The 22,413-nt window shown below is 37.4% G+C and overlaps 2 protein-coding genes across 11 annotated transcripts in view; one reads left to right on the top strand and one right to left on the bottom strand.

Annotated features, from left to right (window-relative positions):
* NSUN6 (NOP2/Sun RNA methyltransferase 6) overlaps nt 1-22,413 on the top strand; it is a 62,696-nt gene that overhangs the window by 34,543 nt on the left and 5,740 nt on the right. The window contains exons 9-13 of one of the 3 annotated variants that reach the window (XM_075997608.1): nt 6,513-6,661; nt 9,903-10,028; nt 11,709-12,378; nt 13,084-13,147; nt 15,904-16,028. In XM_075997608.1, the coding sequence (XP_075853723.1) occupies nt 6,513-6,661; nt 9,903-10,028; nt 11,709-11,921 (488 nt within the window). In that variant the 3' untranslated portion in view covers nt 11,922-12,378; nt 13,084-13,147; nt 15,904-16,028. Of the gene's footprint in view, nt 1-6,512; nt 6,662-9,902; nt 10,029-11,708; nt 13,148-15,903; nt 16,029-22,413 lie in introns of all 3 variants that reach the window. The other 2 variants (XM_075997607.1, XM_075997609.1) reach the window with 2 other exon arrangements.
* CACNB2 (calcium voltage-gated channel auxiliary subunit beta 2) overlaps nt 11,991-22,413 on the bottom strand; it is a 316,986-nt gene continuing 306,563 nt past the window's right edge. For all 8 annotated transcript variants that reach the window (XM_012748652.3, XM_012748654.2, XM_012748651.2 and 5 more), the window contains 4 exons: nt 21,108-21,259; nt 19,343-19,438; nt 18,341-18,526; nt 11,991-17,604 (listed from right to left, as the gene is read on the bottom strand). In XM_012748652.3, coding sequence (XP_012604106.1) covers nt 17,110-17,604; nt 18,341-18,526; nt 19,343-19,438; nt 21,108-21,259 — 929 coding nt within the window. In that variant the 3' untranslated portion in view covers nt 11,991-17,109. The remainder of the gene's footprint in view (nt 17,605-18,340; nt 18,527-19,342; nt 19,439-21,107; nt 21,260-22,413) is intronic.

Raw genomic sequence — 22,413 nt, forward strand, 5'->3', positions numbered from 1 at the left:
CCATAAATGCCTATAACCAAAAGGCAAGAAGATCACAAATAGACAATCTAATGAAACGACTCAAAGAGCTGGAAAAAGAAGAACAGACCAACCCCAAACCCAGCAGAAGAAGTGAAATCAACAAGATCAAATCAGAACTAAACGAAATTGAAAACAGGAAAGCTATTCAGGAGATTAATAAAACAAAAAGTTGGTTCTTTGAAAAAATAAACAAGATTGACACGCCGTTGGCTAAGCTAACGAAAAGCAGAAAAGAGAAATCTCTAATAAGCTCCATCAGGAATAAAAAAGGAGATATCACAACTGATCCCAAAGAGATACAAGATACAATTTATGAATACTACAAAAATCTTTATGCACACAAACTGGAAAATGTGGAGGAAATGGACAAATTTCTAGAAACACACAGCCTCCCTAGGCTCAACCAGGAAGAAATAGATTCCCTGAACAGACCAATCTCAACAGCTGAAATAGAAACAGCAATTAAAAATCTCCCTAAAAAGAAAAGTCCCGGTCCAGATGGCTTCACACCTGAATTTTACCATACTTACAAAGAAGAACTAGTACCTATCTTGCAGAAACTATTCCACAACATCGAGAAGAACGGAAACCTCCCCGACACCTTTTATGAAGCGAATATTACTCTGATACCAAAACCAGGAAAGGATGCAACAAAAAAAGAAAACTACAGACCAATATCCCTAATGAATATAGATGCAAAAATTTTCAACAAAATCTTAGCTAACCGAATACAGACACTTATCAAAAAAATAATCCACCACGACCAAGTGGGCTTCATCCCAGGGATGCAGGGATGGTTCAACATACGTAAATCTATAAATGCAATTCACCACATAAACAGAAGCAAAAACAAAGACCACATGATCCTTTCAATAGATGCAGAAAAAGCTTTTGACAAAATTCAACACCCTTTCATGATACGAACACTTAAGAAAATAGGCATAGAAGGGACATACCTAAAAATGATACAAGCCATATATGACAGACCCATAGCCAACATCATACTGAATGGGGAAAGATTGAAATCATTCCCACTTAGAACCGGAACCAGACAAGGCTGCCCACTATCTCCATTTCTGTTCAACATAGTGCTGGAAGTCTTGGCTACAGCAATCAGACAAGAAAATGGAATCAAAGGTATCCAAATAGGGGCAGAAGAGATCAAACTTTCACTGTTTGCTGATGATATGATATTGTATCTAGAAAACCCCAAGGATTCAACCAAGAAACTCCTGGAACTGATCAATGAATTTAGTAAAGTCTCAGGATACAAAATTAATACACAGAAATCAGAGGCATTCATATACGCCAACAACAATCTAATTGAGAACCAAATCAAAGACTCAATTCCCTTCACAATAGCAACAAAGAAATTAAAGTACCTAGGAATATATTTAACCAAAGAGGTAAAAGACCTCTACAGGGAGAACTATGAAACACTGAGGAAGGAAATAGCAGAGGATGTAAACAGATGGAAATCCATACCATGCTCGTGGATCGGCAGACTCAATATCATCAAAATGTCTATACTACCCAAACTGATCTACAGATTCAATGCAATACCTATTAAAATCCCATCAGCATTCTTCACAGATATAGAAAAAATAATTTTACGCTTCGTATGGAACCAAAGAAGACCCCGAATATCAAGAGCAATTCTAGGCAACAAAAACAAAATGGGAGGCATTAATATGCCAGATATCAAACTATACTACAAAGCTGTAGTAATTAAAACAATATGGTATTGGCACAAAAACAGGAATATTGACCAGTGGAACAGATGTGAGAATCCTGATATAAAACCATCCTCATATAGCCATCTCATCTTTGACAAAGCAGACAAAAACATACGCTGGGGAAAAGAATCCCTCTTCAATAAATGGTGCTGGGAAAACTGGATAGCCACCTGTAGAAGGCTAAAACAGGACCCACACCTTTCACCTCTCACAAAAACCAACTCACGCTGGATAACAGACTTAAACCTAAGATATGAAACTATTAGAACTCTAGAGGAAAAAGTTGGAAACACTCTCCTAGACATCGGCCTGGGCAAAGAGTTTATGAAGAAGTCCCCAAAGGCAATCACAGCAGCAACAAAAATAAATAAATGGGACATGATCAAACTACAAAGCTTCTGCACAGCCAAAGAAATAGTCATGAAAGTAAACAGACAGCCTACAGAATGGGAGAAAATTTTTGCATCCTATGCATCCGATAAGGGACTGATAACTAGAATATACTTAGAACTCACGAAAATTAGGAAGAAAAAATCAAATAACCCCATTAAAAAGTGGGCAAAGGACTTGAACAGAAATTTTTCTAAAGAAGACAGAAGAATGGCCAACAAACATATGAAGAAATGCTCAACATCTCTAATCATCAGGGAAATGCAAATCAAAACCACAATGAGATATCACTTAACCCCAGTGAGAATGGCCTTTATCAAAAAATCTCCAAACAATAAATGCTGGCGTGGTTGCGGAGAGAGAGGAACACTCCTACACTGCTGGTGGGACTGCAAACTAGTTCAACCTCTGTGGAAAGCAATATGGAGATACCTTAAAGCGATACAAGTGAATCTACCATTTGATCCAGCAATCCCATTGCTGGGCATCTACCCAAATGATCCAGTGACACTCTACAAAAAAGACACCTGCACTCGAATGTTTATAGCAGCACAATTCATAATTGCAAGGCTGTGGAAACAGCCCAAGTGCCCATCAATCAAAGAATGGATTAATAAAATGTGGTATATGTACACCATGGAGTACTATTCAGCTCTAAGAAACAATGGTGATATAGCACACCTTATATTTTCCTGGTTAGAGCTGGAACCCATACTACTAAGTGAAGTATCCCAAGAATGGAAAAACAAGCACCAGATATATTCTCCAGCAAACTGGTATTAACTGAATAGCACCTAAGTAGACACATAGGTGCTACAGTAATAGGGTATTGGGCAGGGGGGAGGGGGAGGGGGGCGGGTATATACATACATAGTGAGTGAGATGTGCACCATCTGGGGGATGGTCATGATGGAGACTCAGACTTTTGGGGTGAGGGGGGGAATGGGCATTTATTGAAACCTTAAAATCTGTACCCCCATAATATGCCAAAAAAAAAAAAACCTAGTGAAAAAAAAAATGCTCCCCCAAATATTAGCTTTTTTGTTCATGTGGGTATTAAAATAAAATATCTAGTCATTGAAAAAAAAAAAAAAAAAAAAAATAATTTCTCCCTATTGATATTCTATTTGATGAGACTTTGTCACCATATCTTCCTTTACTCCTTTAAGCATGGTTTCCTTTAATTCTTTGAACATATTTTTAATGGCTGCTTTAAAGTCTTTGCTAAGTTTGGCAACTAAACCTTTTAAAAAATAGTTCCTTTTCAATGCTTTTTCCCCCCCTATTGATGGGTCATTCTTTTTTTCTTTGCATATTTCATACTTTTTTTTGTTTAAACCTGGACACTTTAGATAAATTTGAACAATTCTGCATACAAATCTACCTCCTCTCTGACTTGTTATTGTTGGTTTGTTTAGTGTGATGGCCAGACTATTTTAATAAAAGTCTTTTTCTTCATGTGCAGCTGTTGTTGTAATTCCTCACCAGCCTTCAGAATGTGCATAGCAATCCTGGGATGACACTGGCTTTAGCAGGGTCTTCTCTTTCCTTGATCTTTGTGCTATACTTATAAATATTTATATTTATAAAGATAATATTTATATTAAATAATATATATTTATATATTTATCTTTGTGTATACTTCAGCTGGTACTACAAAGAGTTGTTAGCCTCTACTAACTGCAGATTGATTGCTCTATTCTTTTCAACCAGGTCCTGGAATATAAATTGCTCCATTATCTGATCCAATAAATCTGAGACACTTTGCATAGGTAATCTTTGAGACTGGTGTTTGAGGTTTGTTCCCATCCCAGTAAGCCTCTTCTTACTGTCTCATTCCTTGGTTCTCTGATAAACTTTTTTCTGGTCTATGGTTTAGTTTCTTGCCTTTGTGGAGCTACCAGCATCCTCCTGATTGTTTATTACTGGATCTCTATTATTTTCAGGAGTGCCCTGAGGTTTAAACTTTCCCATTTTTGTTCTAAATCATGCCAGTTCACTTGGGGAGATCTTCAGAACTCTGTTCTTCCTTTTTGCCTCTTCCCTTGGGCAGAATCTCAGGGCCATTGCTCCATAGATGAGGGCAGGAGAGTGGCCTGTTTGTCTTGGAGTGACCTCTTGCTGCTGAGTTGGGGTGGCACCCTCTGATCTTTTTGGCCTGCCTCTACTAGAGTGGAACTTCTTCACTGTGGGCTGGGGCGATGACAATCTGTCTTTGGTATTCTCAGCCTAATGTGCCTGGGGTAGAGCTTCCCATCTGTGGGGGCCACTCTTACCGGGTGGGAAATGCCCAGAATTTTCAGCTGCTCTTTCATGGAATCAGAGCTTGTACAGTGTGGAGCTGGGGCAAATGAGAAATGCTGACAAGCCTTGCCCCTCTTAGTGAGATACAGCATTCCTTGCATTCCTTAACTAGGAGTTTAGGGAGAAGAGAGAGTTATGTATTCTTGTCTCCACCCACATGAAATGGATCTTTCATTCAGAGCTTCAGGGAGGGGGCAGGCAGTTGGGGAAAAGGGGAAAAGGAGTGGGTTGTGGCTCAGATGCTACAGATTCTCATTGGTCTTACTGAAATGTAGTAGATTGTCTTGAATAAATCTTTCTTCTTTTGCTGTATGTCTTTAGACATTTTCTAGAGACTTTAAATGGTTGTTTTTGGTTTTCTGGAAGGAGAGGATCTACAGAACTTCTAATGCCCATATTCCAAAAGCCTCCTCAATCTCATTTGTTATTAACATAAAATTGCTACTAAATTATATACCACTCCAAAGTAATGCAGCTTTAGAGATCCCTAAATATAATTATAAGATTATATATTATGTGAAAAAGCTTTATATAAATAAAAACATAGGTATTCTTTTACTACTTAACATGTATCCCCTACCTTTTTGATTTTGAATAAAAGAACTTTCACTTTCACCAGGTAAATTTGAGGGTCATCTTGGTCTGTTCTGGGAAAGGTCTGGAATACTTTTAGGAATTTCTTAATTGAATGTCTACATAATCATCATCCAGTATCTTCCATGAAAGGTAGCGCTTATTAGAAATGGTGAGGCATTGCCGCTACCCTTAACAGGGCCACCATGTGCAAGGCCATCTGGCTGAGGATAGATGCAGCTCATGGTTTGTTGTTTACGGTGCAAGACTGTGTTACTGTGGAGCTTGGGCCCCTTATTCTACTACACACAAAGGTATGTTGTGGGCTTGCAGATTTGCTGGCCTTTAAAAAATTGTTGAGAGCTGTTTTTAGAGGAATTCATGTGGCCATAGGATTAAAAGAAAACTCTATAAGCTATTAGGATTTAGTTTAAATTGATACTAAAGAGAGATTTAATATGAATAAACAATATAAGGAACTAGCTGAATAGATGTTGGAGAGCCCTGGGGCAACCTGGAGTTGGTAAGTGCAGGGAGCAGTCTCTTCCCCTGTAGTAGGAGAAATGCAGGGGGGACTGCCTAGCTGCTGCTTGTTCCTTGGCATTCAGAGCAGGGCACTTCCTGAAGCTGGGACTTAGACCTCTCAAAGGAGGAGGCCTTGTCTACTCCATAGTGATATTTAAGGGAGAAGGCTAGAAACTGCTGATGCCATCATACAGGGATGTTGCTGGGATGGTTTTGACAGGAACAACAAGTAAACAGGAAGAACAAAGTCTGTTCTCTTTGCTACTTGTCTCCTGTCTCCCTACCCCATCACTCCGGTGCCTTCTATTGGTGACTCTTTAAAGGAAGCCAGCAGGCAAAGGAGAATTGTAGTTTGCAGAGTAATACAGAAGGCTAGATTTGGCACTCAGAAAAACAGTACTTGAAAACTTGCATATTCTGGAGCAGGACAGAGCCTTTCAAATAGGTCCATCTACATTCAAGAATTCTATATATGATAAAAGTAGCATTTCAATCCTGGAGGAAAGAGTAATTAGTCAATAAATAGTTCTGAGTTGATTTACTTTTAGAGGAAGAGGGAAAAGGACTATACACAAAAGTAAGTTCAAGATGGATTAAATAGTGTCAGGAGTTAAACTGGAAGGAAATATAGATGAACATTTATCTATTTATTATGTATTTATCTATGTGGCTCCTGAAGTTGCGAGTTCAAGGTCTTGTTTAATTAGGCCTTGTTTTATACTGTATCAACAAAATAACCCCTAACTATAATAACCACATTTTTAACCTTTCTACAAAGTTATATCTATATTAAATGTAAGTCAGAATTAGTTTAACCAGCTACTGGATGAAGGGAGAAGTTATTTTTTAAATTTTCTATTCCAGATTATGATTTTAAATTCCTAATCATTGCTTCTGTCTCAAGAGTTTTCTATTCTAGACCAATAGGACAGATAGTAAATATGTTTCTAATTCTCTTTACAGGGGGACCTCCTTTCTTGCCAGAAACTTTTGACCGAATTCTTCTTGATGCACCCTGCAGTGGAATGGGACAGAGACCAAACATGGCTTGTACTTGGACTTTGAAGGAAGTAACATCTTATCAACCATTACAAAGAAGACTCTTTACTGTGGTATGTGATGATCTTTGCTATGAAAGAAAGTTGACTTTGCTAGTTTGATGCTCCATCAACTGACAGTGATAATCACAGCAGTATCATTCACAATAGCCAAAAGATGGAAACAACCAAGAAATCATTGACAGATTAATGGGTAAACAAAACATAGCATATCCATACATGGAACATTATTCAGCCTTAAAATAGGAGGAATGATATTCTGGTACATCCTACAACATGGTTGAACCTTGAAAACATTATGCTAAGTGAAAAGAACCAGACATAAAAAGAAAAATATTGTATGATTCTGTTTATATGTGGTAACTAGAATATGCAAATTTATACAGACATAAAGTGGAATAGAGGTTACTGAGGGAGTGGGGGAATGGAGAATGAGGAGTCATTGTTTAATGGATACAGAGTTTCAGTTTAAGATGATCAAGTTCTGGAGATGGATAGTGGTGATGATTGCACAATAATGTGAATACACTGAGAGTCATTGTACACCGAAAATGGTAAACTTTATGTTCTGTATATTTTACTACATACGCACACACACACGAACACAAAAGATTGACAAGTTCTAGTCTTAAATACAGGAAGCTTTCCTTTGTTGAGTCACCCCTTAAGATAAAAAAGGCAATAGTAGAATTTCTTCACTGAGACATTTAATAAATTTCAAACATTGTGCTCTTAGAAAAGTCACTTAGTTGTTAACATATAGTTACTAATTGATATGAAGAATTGGATATAAAATAAATCGCTCCTTTTTTATAGGGTTCCTGGGTCATCTTATATAGCAAAGTAGAAGTAGGAAGTCCAATAGAGGCAAACCCATTGATAAAAATGGGAAGTGATGGGCCAATGTAGGATGAAAGAACCATGAAAACCTGTGTAGATTTAACTGGTCTCCAGTACGTTTTAGAGGAAGCCCAGATAGAACATTTGAGGATTTCTCTCAGTCTTGTAAAAATGACTCAGTAGTAGATTTTACAGAGTATGGCCAGCATTTGATCAAAAACAAAATTATTTCTTTTCCGCCCTCCAATTATAAATTCATAGGCTACAATAGCAATAGATATTCTATAATTATTCAGTCTGTAAAGTTGTCTTTGAGTACATTTCTATTCAACTCTGGTATCTCCTTTCATACACAAAGGTAGCACTGGTTGTGGATCATTTAACTTCTTATTTTTTCTATTATAGTCTTCAAAGAACAAATCCTTGGAATTAAAAACAGCAAGCAACAAAAAGGAAGCTTTTCTTATATCTGAAATGCCCTTTGACTTCAGGGTAAAATTAGGATTCTGCTGTAAAGGACTTGGTTTCTTGTTCTTTTTAGGTCATAGCAAAAAGGAAATTTTAAAAGGCTACCAGGAGTATATGCAGTGATGATCTCAATGAAATGGAAAAGCTTACAGTGGTGAGAGAGAACTTGAGAGTGTAATAGGGGTGCCATTTGGCAGGGACAGAAATTGAGAATGCAGACTTTAGAATCAGGCATGTCTTGATTCCAGCCCTGGCTCCTCCACATAAGTGACTGTAGGTCCATTGGCTTTCACAATGGAGAAAGAGGGATAATAGCTCTTCCTATTGGTGATAGTAACCTTACCTCAGTGTTATTATAAGGATTTATTGAGAGAAGGCATGTAAAGCCTTTAACACAGTAACTGGCACATAGTAACAAAGTTTAAATTTTGATTAGCATACTCTGGTTAAAAAAGCACAAGTAGGCTGGGTGCTATGGCTCACACTATAATCCCAACATTTTGGGAGGCCAAGGTGGGAGGGTCGCTTGAGGCCAGGAGTTTGACGCCAGCCTGGGCAACATAGCAGGACTGAGTCTCTTTAAAAAAAAAAAAAGACATGGTCGTGCATGCCTGTAGTCCTAGCTACTTGGGAGGCTGAAACAGGAGGATCACTAGAGTCCAGGAGTTTGAGGCTTCAGTGAGCTATGATCATGCCACTGCACTGTAGCCTGGGTGGTGACCGAGTGAAACCCTGTGTCTTTGAAAAAAATTATAATAATAAAAGCCCAAGTATTTACTGTATTTTTAGAAATTTTCATTCAAATTAAAAAAAAAAAAGTGGAAGTTTGTGAAAGTATCAACTTCAGGTATTTGGGACATATCACATTTTAGCATAACACCTTATTTCGTGATTCACTTATTCCACAAATGTTCACTGAGCACCTACTATAACATATGCAAGACACTATTCTAGATGTTGCCAGTATAGTAGTGAGAGAACAGATAATCCATGCCCTCATTCATGAGATGACATATAAGCAAAGATAAAGAGATTCCGAAGGAGCAAGTCTGCAGAGAATTAGAGCTTTCCATGATGGTGCAAAGATCCTAAGGTGGACGTGTACTTGCACACATTCTAGGACCAGCAGGTGGCCAGTGTTGCCAAAGGGGAGTGAGCAAGGGTGAGAAGTATAGGAGAGGAGCTCAGAAAGGCAACCAGACTTGAAGGCTTCTATAAGGACTTTGGCTTTGACTCTAAGTGATAATGGAGGTCATTTGAAGGGTTTGGGGCAGAGAAGGGACAAGTTTAAAAGGACTGCTCTGGCTGCTGTGTTGAGACTAGATTGCAGGAGGGTGGGGAAGGAAGCAGGTAGACTAAGTGGGAGACTGTTGCCATAATCCAGGCAAAAGAGAAAGAGGCTTGGACCAAAGGGATAGCAGTGGAAGTGGTGAGAAGTGTTCAAATTCTGGATATGTTTTGAAGGTAGAGCCAATAGAATGTGAGAGGGGGGAATGTAAGAGAAAGAGAAGCATAAAGGATAATCTGAGGTTTGGGATGTGAGCATCTGGAAGGATGTGAAGACTTATGCAGTAGATTTCAAAGGGAAGATAGGAGTTCAAATTTCACATTTTGGGAAATGTTAAATTTGATAATAGAAATGTTAAGAAGGCAACTGAATATTTGAATATGGAATTTAGAAAGGATGTCTAGCCTAAAAATGTAAATTTGTGAGTTTAAGCATAAAAATGGTACCTAAAGGCATGAATCTGAACGACTGTATTTGGGAAAGTCTTGGTCCATATGGAGTATGACAGCTCCAAGCTAGTGAAATACATCTACTTTGGGCAAGTATCATTCTTACATAATTAGAGAAGGAATCGTATCACATACATCATCATTTTATTTATCCCAAACACTGGAAAGGATGCATCTATTATGCTATGAAATTCCTTCAGATATTTATTTGATCTTTTGGTCTACGTGGTCTAATTACAGTTTTCTTTAGGCAGTTCAGCTGCTGAAGCCAGGGGGTGTGCTGGTTTATAGCACATGCACTATAACACTGGCAGAAAATGAAGAACAAGTTGCCTGGGCCCTGGCAACGTTTCCTTGCCTGCAGCTTCAGCCCCAGGTAAGGTAGTTTTGTTTTCCTCTGTGCAATCAGGTAAGTCACAGAAACAGAAGCGTGGTGATACAAGGGTGTTACAAGAAGAAATATGTCAAGCTAAACTTGTGAAATGATTACTGTCATATGCAATGTTTTTCTAATTAGATCCATTTTAGACTGCCCACAGAGAATTAGAGAATTTGCATGTCTTGACAAAGTTTTTGCCTGTCTTTGTTCCTGGCCATTGTGTTAAAATGGCACAGAGCTTGCCTGCATTTTTATTGTGTTGATTCCATTTGCAGAATTGTTACTGTTCATGTTACTTGGCTCTTTCTTTCTAATGTTTTTTTTTTTTTTGCCTTCCCAATCCTGTAAATTTCTGATATGGCAAATGTTGAGCATTTTTTCTCATGTCACATCAAAGCCCAAACAAGGCTTTAATAACTGTGGGATATCAAAAGACCAGTCAAGAGGACAAAAAGTAGTTCAGGATTATTGCTTCCTTACAATCTGTTACATACACTGTGTAACATTTAAAAAGCTCTGTTGTACTTTTTTACCTAGCGCTAGTCTAACTTTCTGTTAGTCTTTATTAAGACTGTATTTAGGATTCAATTTTTAGCCCAGGGCATTTGAGATTAAGTTTAAATCTGTAATAATGCTCACATTCATTTAAATATGCTGAACATCTAACTTTAGAACCTCCCTATGCAGAAAGTAACTAATTGGAATACATAAATAAAAACAATTTAGAGATGGTTTCCAGACTCAGAATTTAAGATGGAGGGACACCTTCATAATTCACTTGGAAGTATATGCAAACATACACATATACTCAGTATGTACCTGAGAGAGAGTGAGTTTTCCCTTTATCCCCATGAGATAATAAACTATAATAGTTTTGTTAACTATATGTCTCAAAACCTGTCTTATTAACATACAAACATTTGTCTGTGAAATGGTGACTTAAAGTCACCATTTAGGATTATAGATCTTTTTCAGTAGTGGTTTGCAAGTATCACTCAATTCCTTATGACTTTATTCCTCTAAATTAGTTGATACAGCCTCAATTTATGTATCCCTTTCTTTGTTCTTGTAGTCCATGTAAAAACAAGAAAAAAAACTTTTATCATCCAATTGGTATAGGTCAGAGAGAGAGAGAGAGAGAGATCTTAGATGCCTAAGGAACTCCTTTCAGAGTTTTAGAGAATGATAAAGCAGAATATTATTGCTTTATTGGTAATAATGTTCCATTTACTGAATGCCCGCTCTGTGATGGGCATGATACCACCTTCAGTTCTAAGCCTTAGAACTGAGTATTTTATCTGTTTTACAGATGAGGAAAATGGGGTTAGGTAAAGTTACTTGCTTAAGGTCACATAGCTAAAATGTGACAGCATCAATTTGAATCCATGTGCTTCTAACCAGAGAGCTCAGGCCTTTGTAATGTCACAGTGCTTAATAAGCATGTAGGACATAATAGGTAATAGGTACTCATTCAGCTGACTACATAGTACTGTTTTCCCGCTATACTGCCCAGAAAACAGCACATATCTTCCACAAAAAATAAGAGGCATTTACACATTTTTCTGTAGTTGGAAGATGTGGTCATTACAACTCGATTTGTCTTGTAACTTAAATTGTACCAGGCATACTTATTAATTACAGGACGTTCATCCATATTTATTTACTTTGTCCGAACAGGAACCACAGATTGGAGGAGAAGGAATGATGGGAGCTGGCCTATCATTTGAACAATTGAAACAGCTGCAGCGATTTGATCCATCTGCTGTGCCATTACAGGACACTGACATTGATTCTCTCAGAGATGCCAGAGCAGAAGACATGATGTGGTTGGCAAATAAGGATTGTATAGGTTTTTTTATTGCAAAATTTGTAAAATGCAAAAGCACATAGGAGAAGGAGCCTCAGAAATGAAAATTCCAGACATTGGTTTATAAAAAAAAAAAAAAAAATTGCGGACAGCCAAAGTGTTGTCAGGCCAACTGAGTGGTGGCATGGTTGCTAAGGAAACAGAAAAGGCTGCCAGCTGTTTCACCAGGATCAAGAGACATAGAGGAAGTAGGAGGATGTGTGAGATTACATTTTGTGTTTTTAAAATACTTTTTTCTTTATGGGTTTTAGAGTATAAAAAAGGGAGATGCCTATAGATGCCTGGAACATATTTTCATTTGGAGTCTAATATTTGTAAAGAATACAAGTAATTTTTAATGTTAAAAATTAGTAAATCTTAAAAAAGGAATAAATTAGCAATATTTAATGTGATTATAAAAAATTGTTTTCTGTTCCCAAGTTCCTAAGTAATAGTTCCTCAAGAATTCAGGATACTATTTACCATGTACCAATAACTGAGGTAAGTATTTTACCTAACTCTGTCTCTGCTTATTATTTGGGACATCAACCCTCTTTCAAATGAAGTATGGACCTCTTCTAAATGATAGTCTACTTTTTTATTATGTTTAATTTTTTTCATGATTTTAAACTAGAAAGTAAAATGATTTTCTTTGTGGATTTTAAAAATGAGAATATTCTATAATTTGGATACCTTATCATTTTTTAGAACATATACAAGTTATTAGAGAATGGTGAAAAAGAGAAAACCAACTTCTGACAGCTGGGAACTGGCCCAGCACTTAGAGCTGGGCCTTGGTGTTCTATTGAACATAAAACCATCAGACAAGGCAATTGTGCCTAGGATAGATCCAGACAAAAAAAGACTACTTCACAATCAAATCTGGCCTCAGACAAAAGACTGGTCATTTTTGCAGTTGCAATGATGTTCTAACATCCCCTTATGGTGGCCAATACAAGTGACTGTTTTTTAAAAAAATTAATTATAGCCTCAGGCTTGTTTCATTCTACTTGCTTTTTAGATAAGATCTATTAAAATACCCAGTACCCTGCCGCAGTTTAAAGTCTAGCTCATGCGGTGTTGAATACATCAGACTGCTGTTAGCTTTCATTCAAACCATGCAAAAGCTACTGGGCCTTGGGCATATGAAATGCACAGTTGAAAACAACAAGTGCCTAATAGTTTGATATTTTTCTCCCCTTATAGGTTTCCTTTAGGAATGTCTCATTACTACTGATTGTATCCACGATTACAAGGTCTCTTCGATCAGGTAAGACCTTTATTTAGATGGACTCTTCTTTGAAGAAGCCTATCTCAAACACCCTTCCCTAAGTTGTTAAGGCACCACTCTCTTTCTCTGTGTCCCATTCTTCATCTCTGTCAGTCTCCTAGCACTCGCTGAACACGTTGTCATTCAAGTTTACTAGCCGTGCCCTCTAAGCCCCATGTTCACACTTGGGAAACATCCTAGAGGCAGAGACTCTGTCCTTTCAGTCACTGCTTCAGAGCGGATAGTCAATAAATGATACTGAATGAGAGGGAAATTATTTCAAGCATATATAACCCTCATTCTGCCTTGTATCCCATAGATGTCATTTGACTAAAGAGAAACACTTTACCTGTGGTATTTCTCTTTCCAGGGCTTAGCATACCTTCTTAAACTTTAAATGTATTTTTAGAAACCCCACAAAATCCATTTCCTCCATTTTCTCTCATGCTCTCGGCAAAGCCTTATATGCTAAGTAAGCTGGGATGAAAATGTTAGAAAATCTGCATAACAACAAAATTGTACTGGTGTAAACATTTGATTAGTACCAACAAATATCAGGATATAAGCAATGCCAGCAAAATGGAAGGAAAATATTTGCATATGAAAACATTAAGGACACAAAGAATATTATTAAATTTCTTTGAACATAGACAATTTTTCATGGGTTTTGTCCTTTTAGAAAAAATAAGCAAATTGGAAAATAAAACATAATATGAAGAGACACAGAAATGTAAGAAAAAATGCAACAGGAAGGGGAAAAAAATCAGGAAAATGCAAGGGAAAGAACACAGATATGTCTATGAAGCAGAAAAAGTATTTAAAATCAACACTGAGTACATTTTACTTTAAAACCCTGTGTCACATTTTAAATAGCAAAGTACAAGTGGTAAAAATATAACTTATCAGAAATTAAAGAACTGACCCAGATTACTCTACTAGAGGTCAGATCTTGAATCTTTTACCTACCTTGAGCTATTTTTTTTTTAAATCAGACATAATGGGAAGATTACTAAAGGAAATCATGTGTTTAGCATCACCCCTAAGGAAGATGCTCCATAAGTGGGAAGAGTTGTTGAATATTTAACATAGTCTCAATTATATGAATCATTCCTAAAATGGCAATTAATACTACTAATAAACAGTGCAGAAGCCAGCTCTTTATTTGTTTTATATGAATTACTTTAAACCAGGTTTGTTAAACAGTTCAGTGTAGCTGACAGTGAATGTTTAACAGGAATGCATAGCAGACCATGTTAAAAGTGTGGCATTGTCCCAAAGTACAATATTACTAAGACATCCTACATTTAGCAGCACCTTTTTGTAACAGTAACTTAAATTAGCAGTAAAAAGCATAGGAAAGACTGAAGTGGGTATGACAAAAAACAGAACTATTAAGTACATTTCCAGCATTTTCTAGGTTGACTACAAAAATCATGATTCTACAACTGAGTAGGTTAAGATTAAGCCTTGGCTGTGTGAAGACTATAATTTTACATTCCACAAGTCAGTAAATATCCCATTGTCCTTGGGATTATTTCTTCATTTACAAATTTGCTACACACTGTTTACACATATGCTCTCTATACAATTTTCACGTGTAGATGTTCTTATGTCAAATCCTTCAGTATAGTTTTTAGAGGAGTACTGATTTGCACTAAGAACCTAAGTACAAAATAAAAAAGATGAAATCTATGAGCACTATTCTTTGAAAGGGATTAATGATAGCAGCAAGTAAAACCAGTTATACTTCAAGAATTTAAAAATTCCAAAGTCATTAATTGGGATGAAATAATATGGGAAAGGATCAGACCAGTAATCGGCAACATCTTACCATGATGAAAGTGTAGCAGAAATATAGCAATTTAGCAAATGGAATATGGTTTCCCTTTGATGTGAGAATTTTGTCAAAAAGTTACACGATATGGCCAGTTTTTATATTCAGTAAATTTCATGTAGAGACCTAATTTACAGATAAATTGATTCTGAGGGAAATTTTGCATATATTAGCTGATAAAACACTGTGTAACTGATTTTTAAGACTTGGGGGTAAGGGAAATGAATTAAATGTAAAACAGTGTAACTTACAGAAATCTAAGAATATTTGGCAAGAACTTAGAATAATCAAGGAGGCAAAACCAAAAGTAAATTATTATAACTATTATTATTTTGTTAAATAAATTAATGTACAAATCTGAATTGACAGGTAGGCATTTTCCTGGGACAAACTTCAAGTGCTAGATACGTGCACACTTAATACTGTCTTAGCTGTCCAGTCATGACTGGACAAAATATACACTTATGAGACACAGAAAAGGTTTTAGCCTTAAGATGATAACAACACTGTAAGCTTCTTACAGCAGTGTATTGAGGCATGGACATAGTATCTTCAAGGTTCTCCCCCCTTCAGAGTAGATGTAGGAAAATAATCTTAACATTTTATTCATTTCAAGTCCCCCCATTTTGCCCTGATTACTTCTGAAGAGCAGAAACTTTGGTTATAAGAAGCACTTCTGGGTTCTGACAGTGAAACTGGTGGTGGGGAGGAATGATATAGGTAACTAGGAGATAAACAAGAGGAACAATAGGCAAGGTTAGAAAATGAAGTGGGAGAAGTTACAAAAATTTATTTTCCCACAAAATAATTCCACAAGCTGTGTAAACGTTTGTTACTTTAAAACAAATACGCGAACACACAACAATTTTACATTTCCAGTGAAACACTCACAGTAAAAGTTGCCTGTATTTTCACTCTCTAGGAGCAAAAACAAGGAGCCAGCAGATGAATGCTTTCCTAGTTACCTTTGGCAGCAAGCTTCCTCACATTCCCTGACTGCTCAATGGATTATAAAGCAACGTACAGCACAATTAAATACAAAGCCAGGTGGGTAGAATTCTAGGTATCAGTCTCTAGTTTCTTCATTAGTCTTCAGCATTCCAGCTCACCTCAAGCAATCACTCATGCACACTCTTACATACAGATACACACACGTGCGTACAGCGGGTTCTGGCTCATATACTCCAGTGCAGTGACTATAACAGACACTAGCTACTAAGAATGTGTTTGTCACAATCAGTGTGAACTGTATGGAGTAGAACAACCTCTGGAGTTTGGTTATATTTACCATAATTTATGGTGAAAATTATAAACTTACAAGGATGGCATAACATTCAGAAATCAAACCTTTTCAAGTCAAGCAATCACACATATTTACAGTATGTACAGACTTTCTCTAATAGAATGAGGATAGTGTCTAGACAATGTTACTACAAATTTCCTGAATGTGGGCATTTCTAGTCCCTGTAATTCATAAAGCAAATCTGCTGACTTGGCATTAAGACTCTAAAATAGTGTGATCAAACTGATATATATATATATATGTATAGAATAAGGTGTTTGCAGAAATAACATTTACAAACTGTCTATACAGTACACAGTACTAGTACATAGAAAATAGATTCTAACTTTATGATCCCCTTTGTGTAAGGCAAGACTGAATCTGTCCCCAAATTTAGTCAGCCAGAGGTACAAGCAAGAAACAGTGGTCCATGAATGAATGAATATGCAAATCAGGTGCCTGCGCATTAAAAATCTAGAGATACAAGAGATTCCACTTTTTATCTGTGCTGATTCTGGCTTGCTGGATACATCAGCTACATTCCTTAAAACACTAGCATCACCTGGATGGCAACAGATTTTGTTCAAGTGGCAGCTACCCAAAAACAGTTTTTGAAGAGTCCAGTATAGAACTGGAGGACTGCAGCCGTACCAGGCCAATTTGTATAGCACTTACAAAAGAAAAAAAAAAGTATATTAATACTCTATGTCATGCTATTGCTATTCAAGCAACAGCGATACAAAATATTACAAGACAGATCACATATGATTGTAATATAGACCCCAAAGCTTTTGTTTCAGGGTGCTGTTATACAAGACGTCCCAAAAAAACACAAAAGGGCAAAAGTCATTGGCGGACGTAAACATCCCTGTTCCACTCCCCAGCCTCATTCCGTTTTTTGGATATCACTTCTCCATCCTTGTCACAGTAGCGATCCTTGGATTTATGACGGCTTCGTTGTTTGTTGCACTCATTGTGGTCCTGCTCTCGATCCACGTCCCTGGAACGGTGCCGTGGCTCCCTGTGTCTGTGGTCACTGCTCCCGTGGGTCTCATCTCTGTGGTTATGGTCACGGTGGGAGGCATAGTGGTCCACATGTTCGTGGGAATAATCTTCCTTCGGCTCCACGTAGGCAGAGTCTCGACTCTCCTGGGTTTCCGAATCAAACGTCTCTTGCCTAGAGAGGCCTCGACTTGTGCCACTGCGATGGTTGTGGTGGGGGGCAGAGGAGGAAGAACGGTGCTGGGCTTTCTTGACTGGTTCCAGGCAAGGTTCTTCTTCAGCTTGGGAAGCAGACCGGATAGGAGCAGAGCGCTCAGTCCTCTGCTCACCTTGAGAACCCTGGCAAGGAAGGGAGCAACAGGCACCAACCAAGGTCAATATGTAAAGACCTGGCAGAGCAACTCTTTGCAAGTATAGTCTCTAAGTATCTAACTTCTAACCTAACTCAATTATTGATGGTGTCCAATGGCATTTGTAAGTGCTTGGAACAGTGCACATAGTAATTTGTTTTTTAAAAACAGAGTGTTATATTTTCTCTTGTGGTTCAAATACAGATGGGGGTCCCTGAGAATTTTCTATACATGGATGTAGACTTAAATCTTCCCATATATACTTAAGCAGAAGTATTTAAGAAGAAAATTCCAAAATAATTAAAAATATAAAATACTTACATGGCAACATGGGACAGGCACTGTTCTAGGGCCTTTGCATAAATACTGCAGGCCTATGACATAAGGTCATCTCATGAAAAAAGACAGATGAACCAATTAACTACAACAGCCACAAGAGCTGTTCGGGAACCCGTCCCAGGTTGTACACCCAACAGGAGGTAGAGCCAGGACTTGAATCCAAGTGGTCTGCTATCCTTGTCTTAAGTTAGGGAGTTTTACTATGGATATTCATTCATAGTATATTCTGATTACATTGCATTTCTTGCAAGTACACATCTCATGCTGGAGTTGGTTAAATAGCTCATAATGTTTGTCTCTGTTTAGGTAGAGTTAAGGCACGGCCTTGGGTCTCAATGGTGTCTCCTTAGGTAGCCTGCTTTCTCTATAAAAAGAACCCCCCTTACCTGTGAATTAGAGGCTAGGGTGGGGCTAAGAGGCAGAGTTGAAGTGGCCAAAGTACGGCTAAGGAGAGGGTTGGGGAGATTGCTGCTGGGAGGATGGGTGGCCTTCCAGTAGGCCTCCAGATAGTCGGCAAGGTGCTCACAAGCATCCTCAAGCTGGTTCTCATCCAAGATCACATCAAACAACTCCTGCAGAGGCACACATTTCAGACAGTACATTTATGCTGGCCCCTTCCCTCAACCCCATACAAGACCCCTAGGTATTTGTTCTCGCTCATGTGCTCCAACCTTTCCCCTTTTCTGTTGGCTGTCTTATTTAGTTAGCATAGACATATCTGTTCACCTCAAATCAGTGTTTAGGACACTGAATAGGGATTGTGAAATCTTAAGTTGGAAATTAATAAAGCAAGATTAGGACCTGAGATTTGGCAGAAGCAGCTGAAACCACCGACAACCTGACATGGTCCTAACTTCACAGTTCATTAGGGAAGAAAACAAGGCCTGACTCTTCAAACAACTTAAAAGTTGATAAAACTATTACAGCCTCTGGAATAGCTGCACTTAGGAGAGATGTATAGTTCCAAAGCATAGTATGTAAAGATATGGATTACAGGAATCTGGCTAATTTATTAATAGTACTTAGAAATTTATTTTCACATGGTCTCAAATAAGTTTCTCAGTTATTATGAGCAGATAATTTGCTCCCTGTGATCAGATATAAATAATAAACCAACTCCAAAAAATCCATCTTACAAACCAAATTTTTGGAACCATGGTCTTGTATTAGATATTAACAAAATGAGATCCCCACAAACTGCACCATAGCTTTTTGTAAGCCAATGTCATAAGGAGGCAGGACGGTTCACTTCCATGCCTACTCCTTTAACTAATGGGGATTGTCTTCCCTGACAAGTGTTTATGGTTTTTGTTTGCTTGGTTATTTTTTTTTTAAATGCCAAGTCTGATCTTTTCAACTGGATTCTACCATATAGAGAGAGCACTTACTGGAGGACACTGAGCCAGTTTATCAGCTGCTACCATCTGGACATTGAGGTGCTTAGCTTGAGATTTCCCTCGAGATTTTATTAACCTTTGTAAAACCTGTAAAAGATACAAGTTTTTAATAGAGGAATATCTGAACTCATGTAAACTACAAGGTACGTTATTGATTCCTTTCCCTGGGGCCTGTTTGTATATAGTCCCTTTTCATATACAGCACAAAGGGCTTACAATAGATTGAGCTATAAAATACAATGGATAAGATCATCTGCAGAATTAACATGTTAAAGATCAGTTGTATGCTTTAAGCACCAGTGTAGCTCTTATTCTGAGTCTTTGAGACTGATAGGTCGTAAACACTTTGTCTCAAAACTTTTGTAGGTTTTAAAAAATTGAGAACCCAAAAAAACTTGTTTATGTGCAATATATATATTTACCATATTAAAAATTAAAACTGAGAAATTCTAAAAATCTATTACACATTAACATAAATTGCTTTTTTAACAAATCTAATGCCTCACTTAATAGAAGACAACTGAAGTCTATCTACTACAATGTATCATTTTGTTTGAAATATGCAAAGAAAATCCAACCTCCGACAGACGTGATTGAGAAAAGGAGGAATATTTTAGCAGCATTCAGATGATTGTGGATATTCTTCTTTAATACTATACAAAAACTCAAAGCCTAGTTGCCATGTGAAATCTGAAACCATGTTCAATGAACTTACTCTGTTCTGTTACTCTGTCTTGAAATTAACATCATTCATTGATCATTTAAAAAGTGGTTTGCTGAGTTCTTCCATTGGCAACACATACTGTTAGTTGTTCTCCTTGAAGTGACAGGCTCACTTTCTAAGAGACAGGGTCTTTTTCTGTCGCCCAGGCTGAGGTGCAGCGGTAGGATCATAGCTCACTGTAACCTCTAATTCCTGGGCCCAAGCAATCCTTCTCCCTCAACCTGCCCAGTAAGCTAGGACTACAGGTGTATGCCATTATACCCAGGTAATTAAAAAAATATATTTTTTTTGTAGACATGGGGGTTGTCTCACTACATTGCTCAGGCTAGTTGTGAACTCCTGACCTTAAGCAATCCTCTTGCCTGAGCCTCCCAAAGTGCTAGGGTTAAAGGCATGAGCCACCACACCCACCCAACAGGCTCACTTTCTTCAAGAAGATATCTACACCAAATACCCAAGCCGGTCAGTTGTTCCTTGAGATGAAAAAGGTGTTCCATGAAAAAAGTGGCTAGTTCACAACTCAAATAATCACACCAGTGCTTGTCCTTGAGACAACTTACTTTGGTATGTACTTATTAATATTCTGTGTAATGAAACAGCCAGACTTTAGAGTCAAAATTTAATAAATTTCACTACTTCATAAGGATACTCTTAAGTGAAACTGACTTTTTTTTTCCCCTTAAACAGTGAGAACACTGTGGTGATGAACACAGTAACTGCTAGTGCTTTTTGATACCACAGTCTTGATTCGTGCTTAGGGTCCATCATTCATGCAAACAATAAAACAGCAAAAAAGGCAAATAATGTCTTACTATCTCAGAACCCTCCAGGGACTCATGGACCACACTCTGAGAATTGCTATTCTAAATCATTAAACTAACTATACTTTGTTTATATCAGTCTTATACATTCTTGACAAATGGATGTCTCCATGAGCTCTACATTCAGCATAAAGGCTGTTATTGAGAAGCAGAACATAAAACACATTTTAGTAAAGTGAATCATAGAGCAAATAATAGCAACCCTACTTACCTTAGGAGAAGAAATCTTTACATACACTATAATAGGGGCCAAAGAGGTTTTACCAAGTTGAGCTGGATGATTAATAGTATCTGCATCAAGGACTACCAATTGCAGTGTTCTTGCAAGTTCAAAAATCCTTTCAATTTCACTCTGAACTTCCGCTGTAAAATGTTAAAGTACAATTAATTCAAGTATAGTATTTTTAGACTAAGATAAAGTAAAATGGTACACTATTTCTTCAACAGGAAGGTAGGTAGGTCAGCCGTTATGTGAATATTTACAGGGAATAGAATTGACAAAAGGTATCTTTTTGCAAAGGTCTGTTTCTGCACAACACCTTCAGAATTCAAAGAATTGCTGTCCTAACCAGCTTTAAAGTTTACTTTAATGCTGTATGTCAATGATAGTTATTTTTTTTTGTTCTTGCTCTGTACTATAAAACCTTTGCTCTATGTTTCATTTCATAAAACTCTTATAAGAAACTACCTTCCCTAGCGACCCTTACTAGCTTTCCTTTTAATGCATGGACTTATCTATATTTATGTGTCACCTATCTAGAGATGTTTATTAATAAGTTGAAATAACAGCATAACCAGAGAGACAAGAAGGGTGTCTATAACAAACGTTTCCAAAAGCACACTGCTCATATTTTCCACCAACAAAGGAATTGGGCCTACAACATCCATGTTTTAAAAGGGCCATTACCTGAGGGCAACACTACAGAAATGTAAACTATAAAGTTTATTGAAAACTTGTCACCAAACATTTCAAAATCTACCTAAACTCCAAGAAAATTATATTCACTTCTACTTCTCCATGATCTCTCTTTATAATTTAAATTGCCAGAAGCTACTATATTAGGCAGCATATGTCTATAAACACAGTATGTAGCTTGCAGTTCCCACTGTAGTCATGGAGGGTTATTTCCACGAGACTCCTTCAGGCCAGCACACTTGGCCCTGTGAATACCTTTTCATTCCTCTTAGGAAAAGACTGCTGCTGATAATTTTAACTGCTATATGATTCCAGAAAAGACAAATCACTAATCATCTGCCTCACAATATGTTATGACCAGAGTCCTTTTATTTACTTGGGTTTCTTTAAGAAATTACTTAAGGTACTAGCTTTAAAGTAACATTTGGTCACATACACCCATGATACAGTTGTGCTAAAAGAAAAAAAAAAAAAAAAATCAAGCTTCTGGATTTACCAGTTTATAAGAAACACGGAACAGAGAATCACATAAACTACACCAATGTAATGCAGTTAGTAAAATTCAAACTGAAAACCCTATAGAAGAAGCCGCCCAATTTTT

Source organism: Microcebus murinus, chromosome 25 (assembly GCF_040939455.1).
Source record: "Microcebus murinus isolate Inina chromosome 25, M.murinus_Inina_mat1.0, whole genome shotgun sequence".
NCBI classification, from domain to species: domain Eukaryota; kingdom Metazoa; phylum Chordata; class Mammalia; order Primates; family Cheirogaleidae; genus Microcebus; species Microcebus murinus.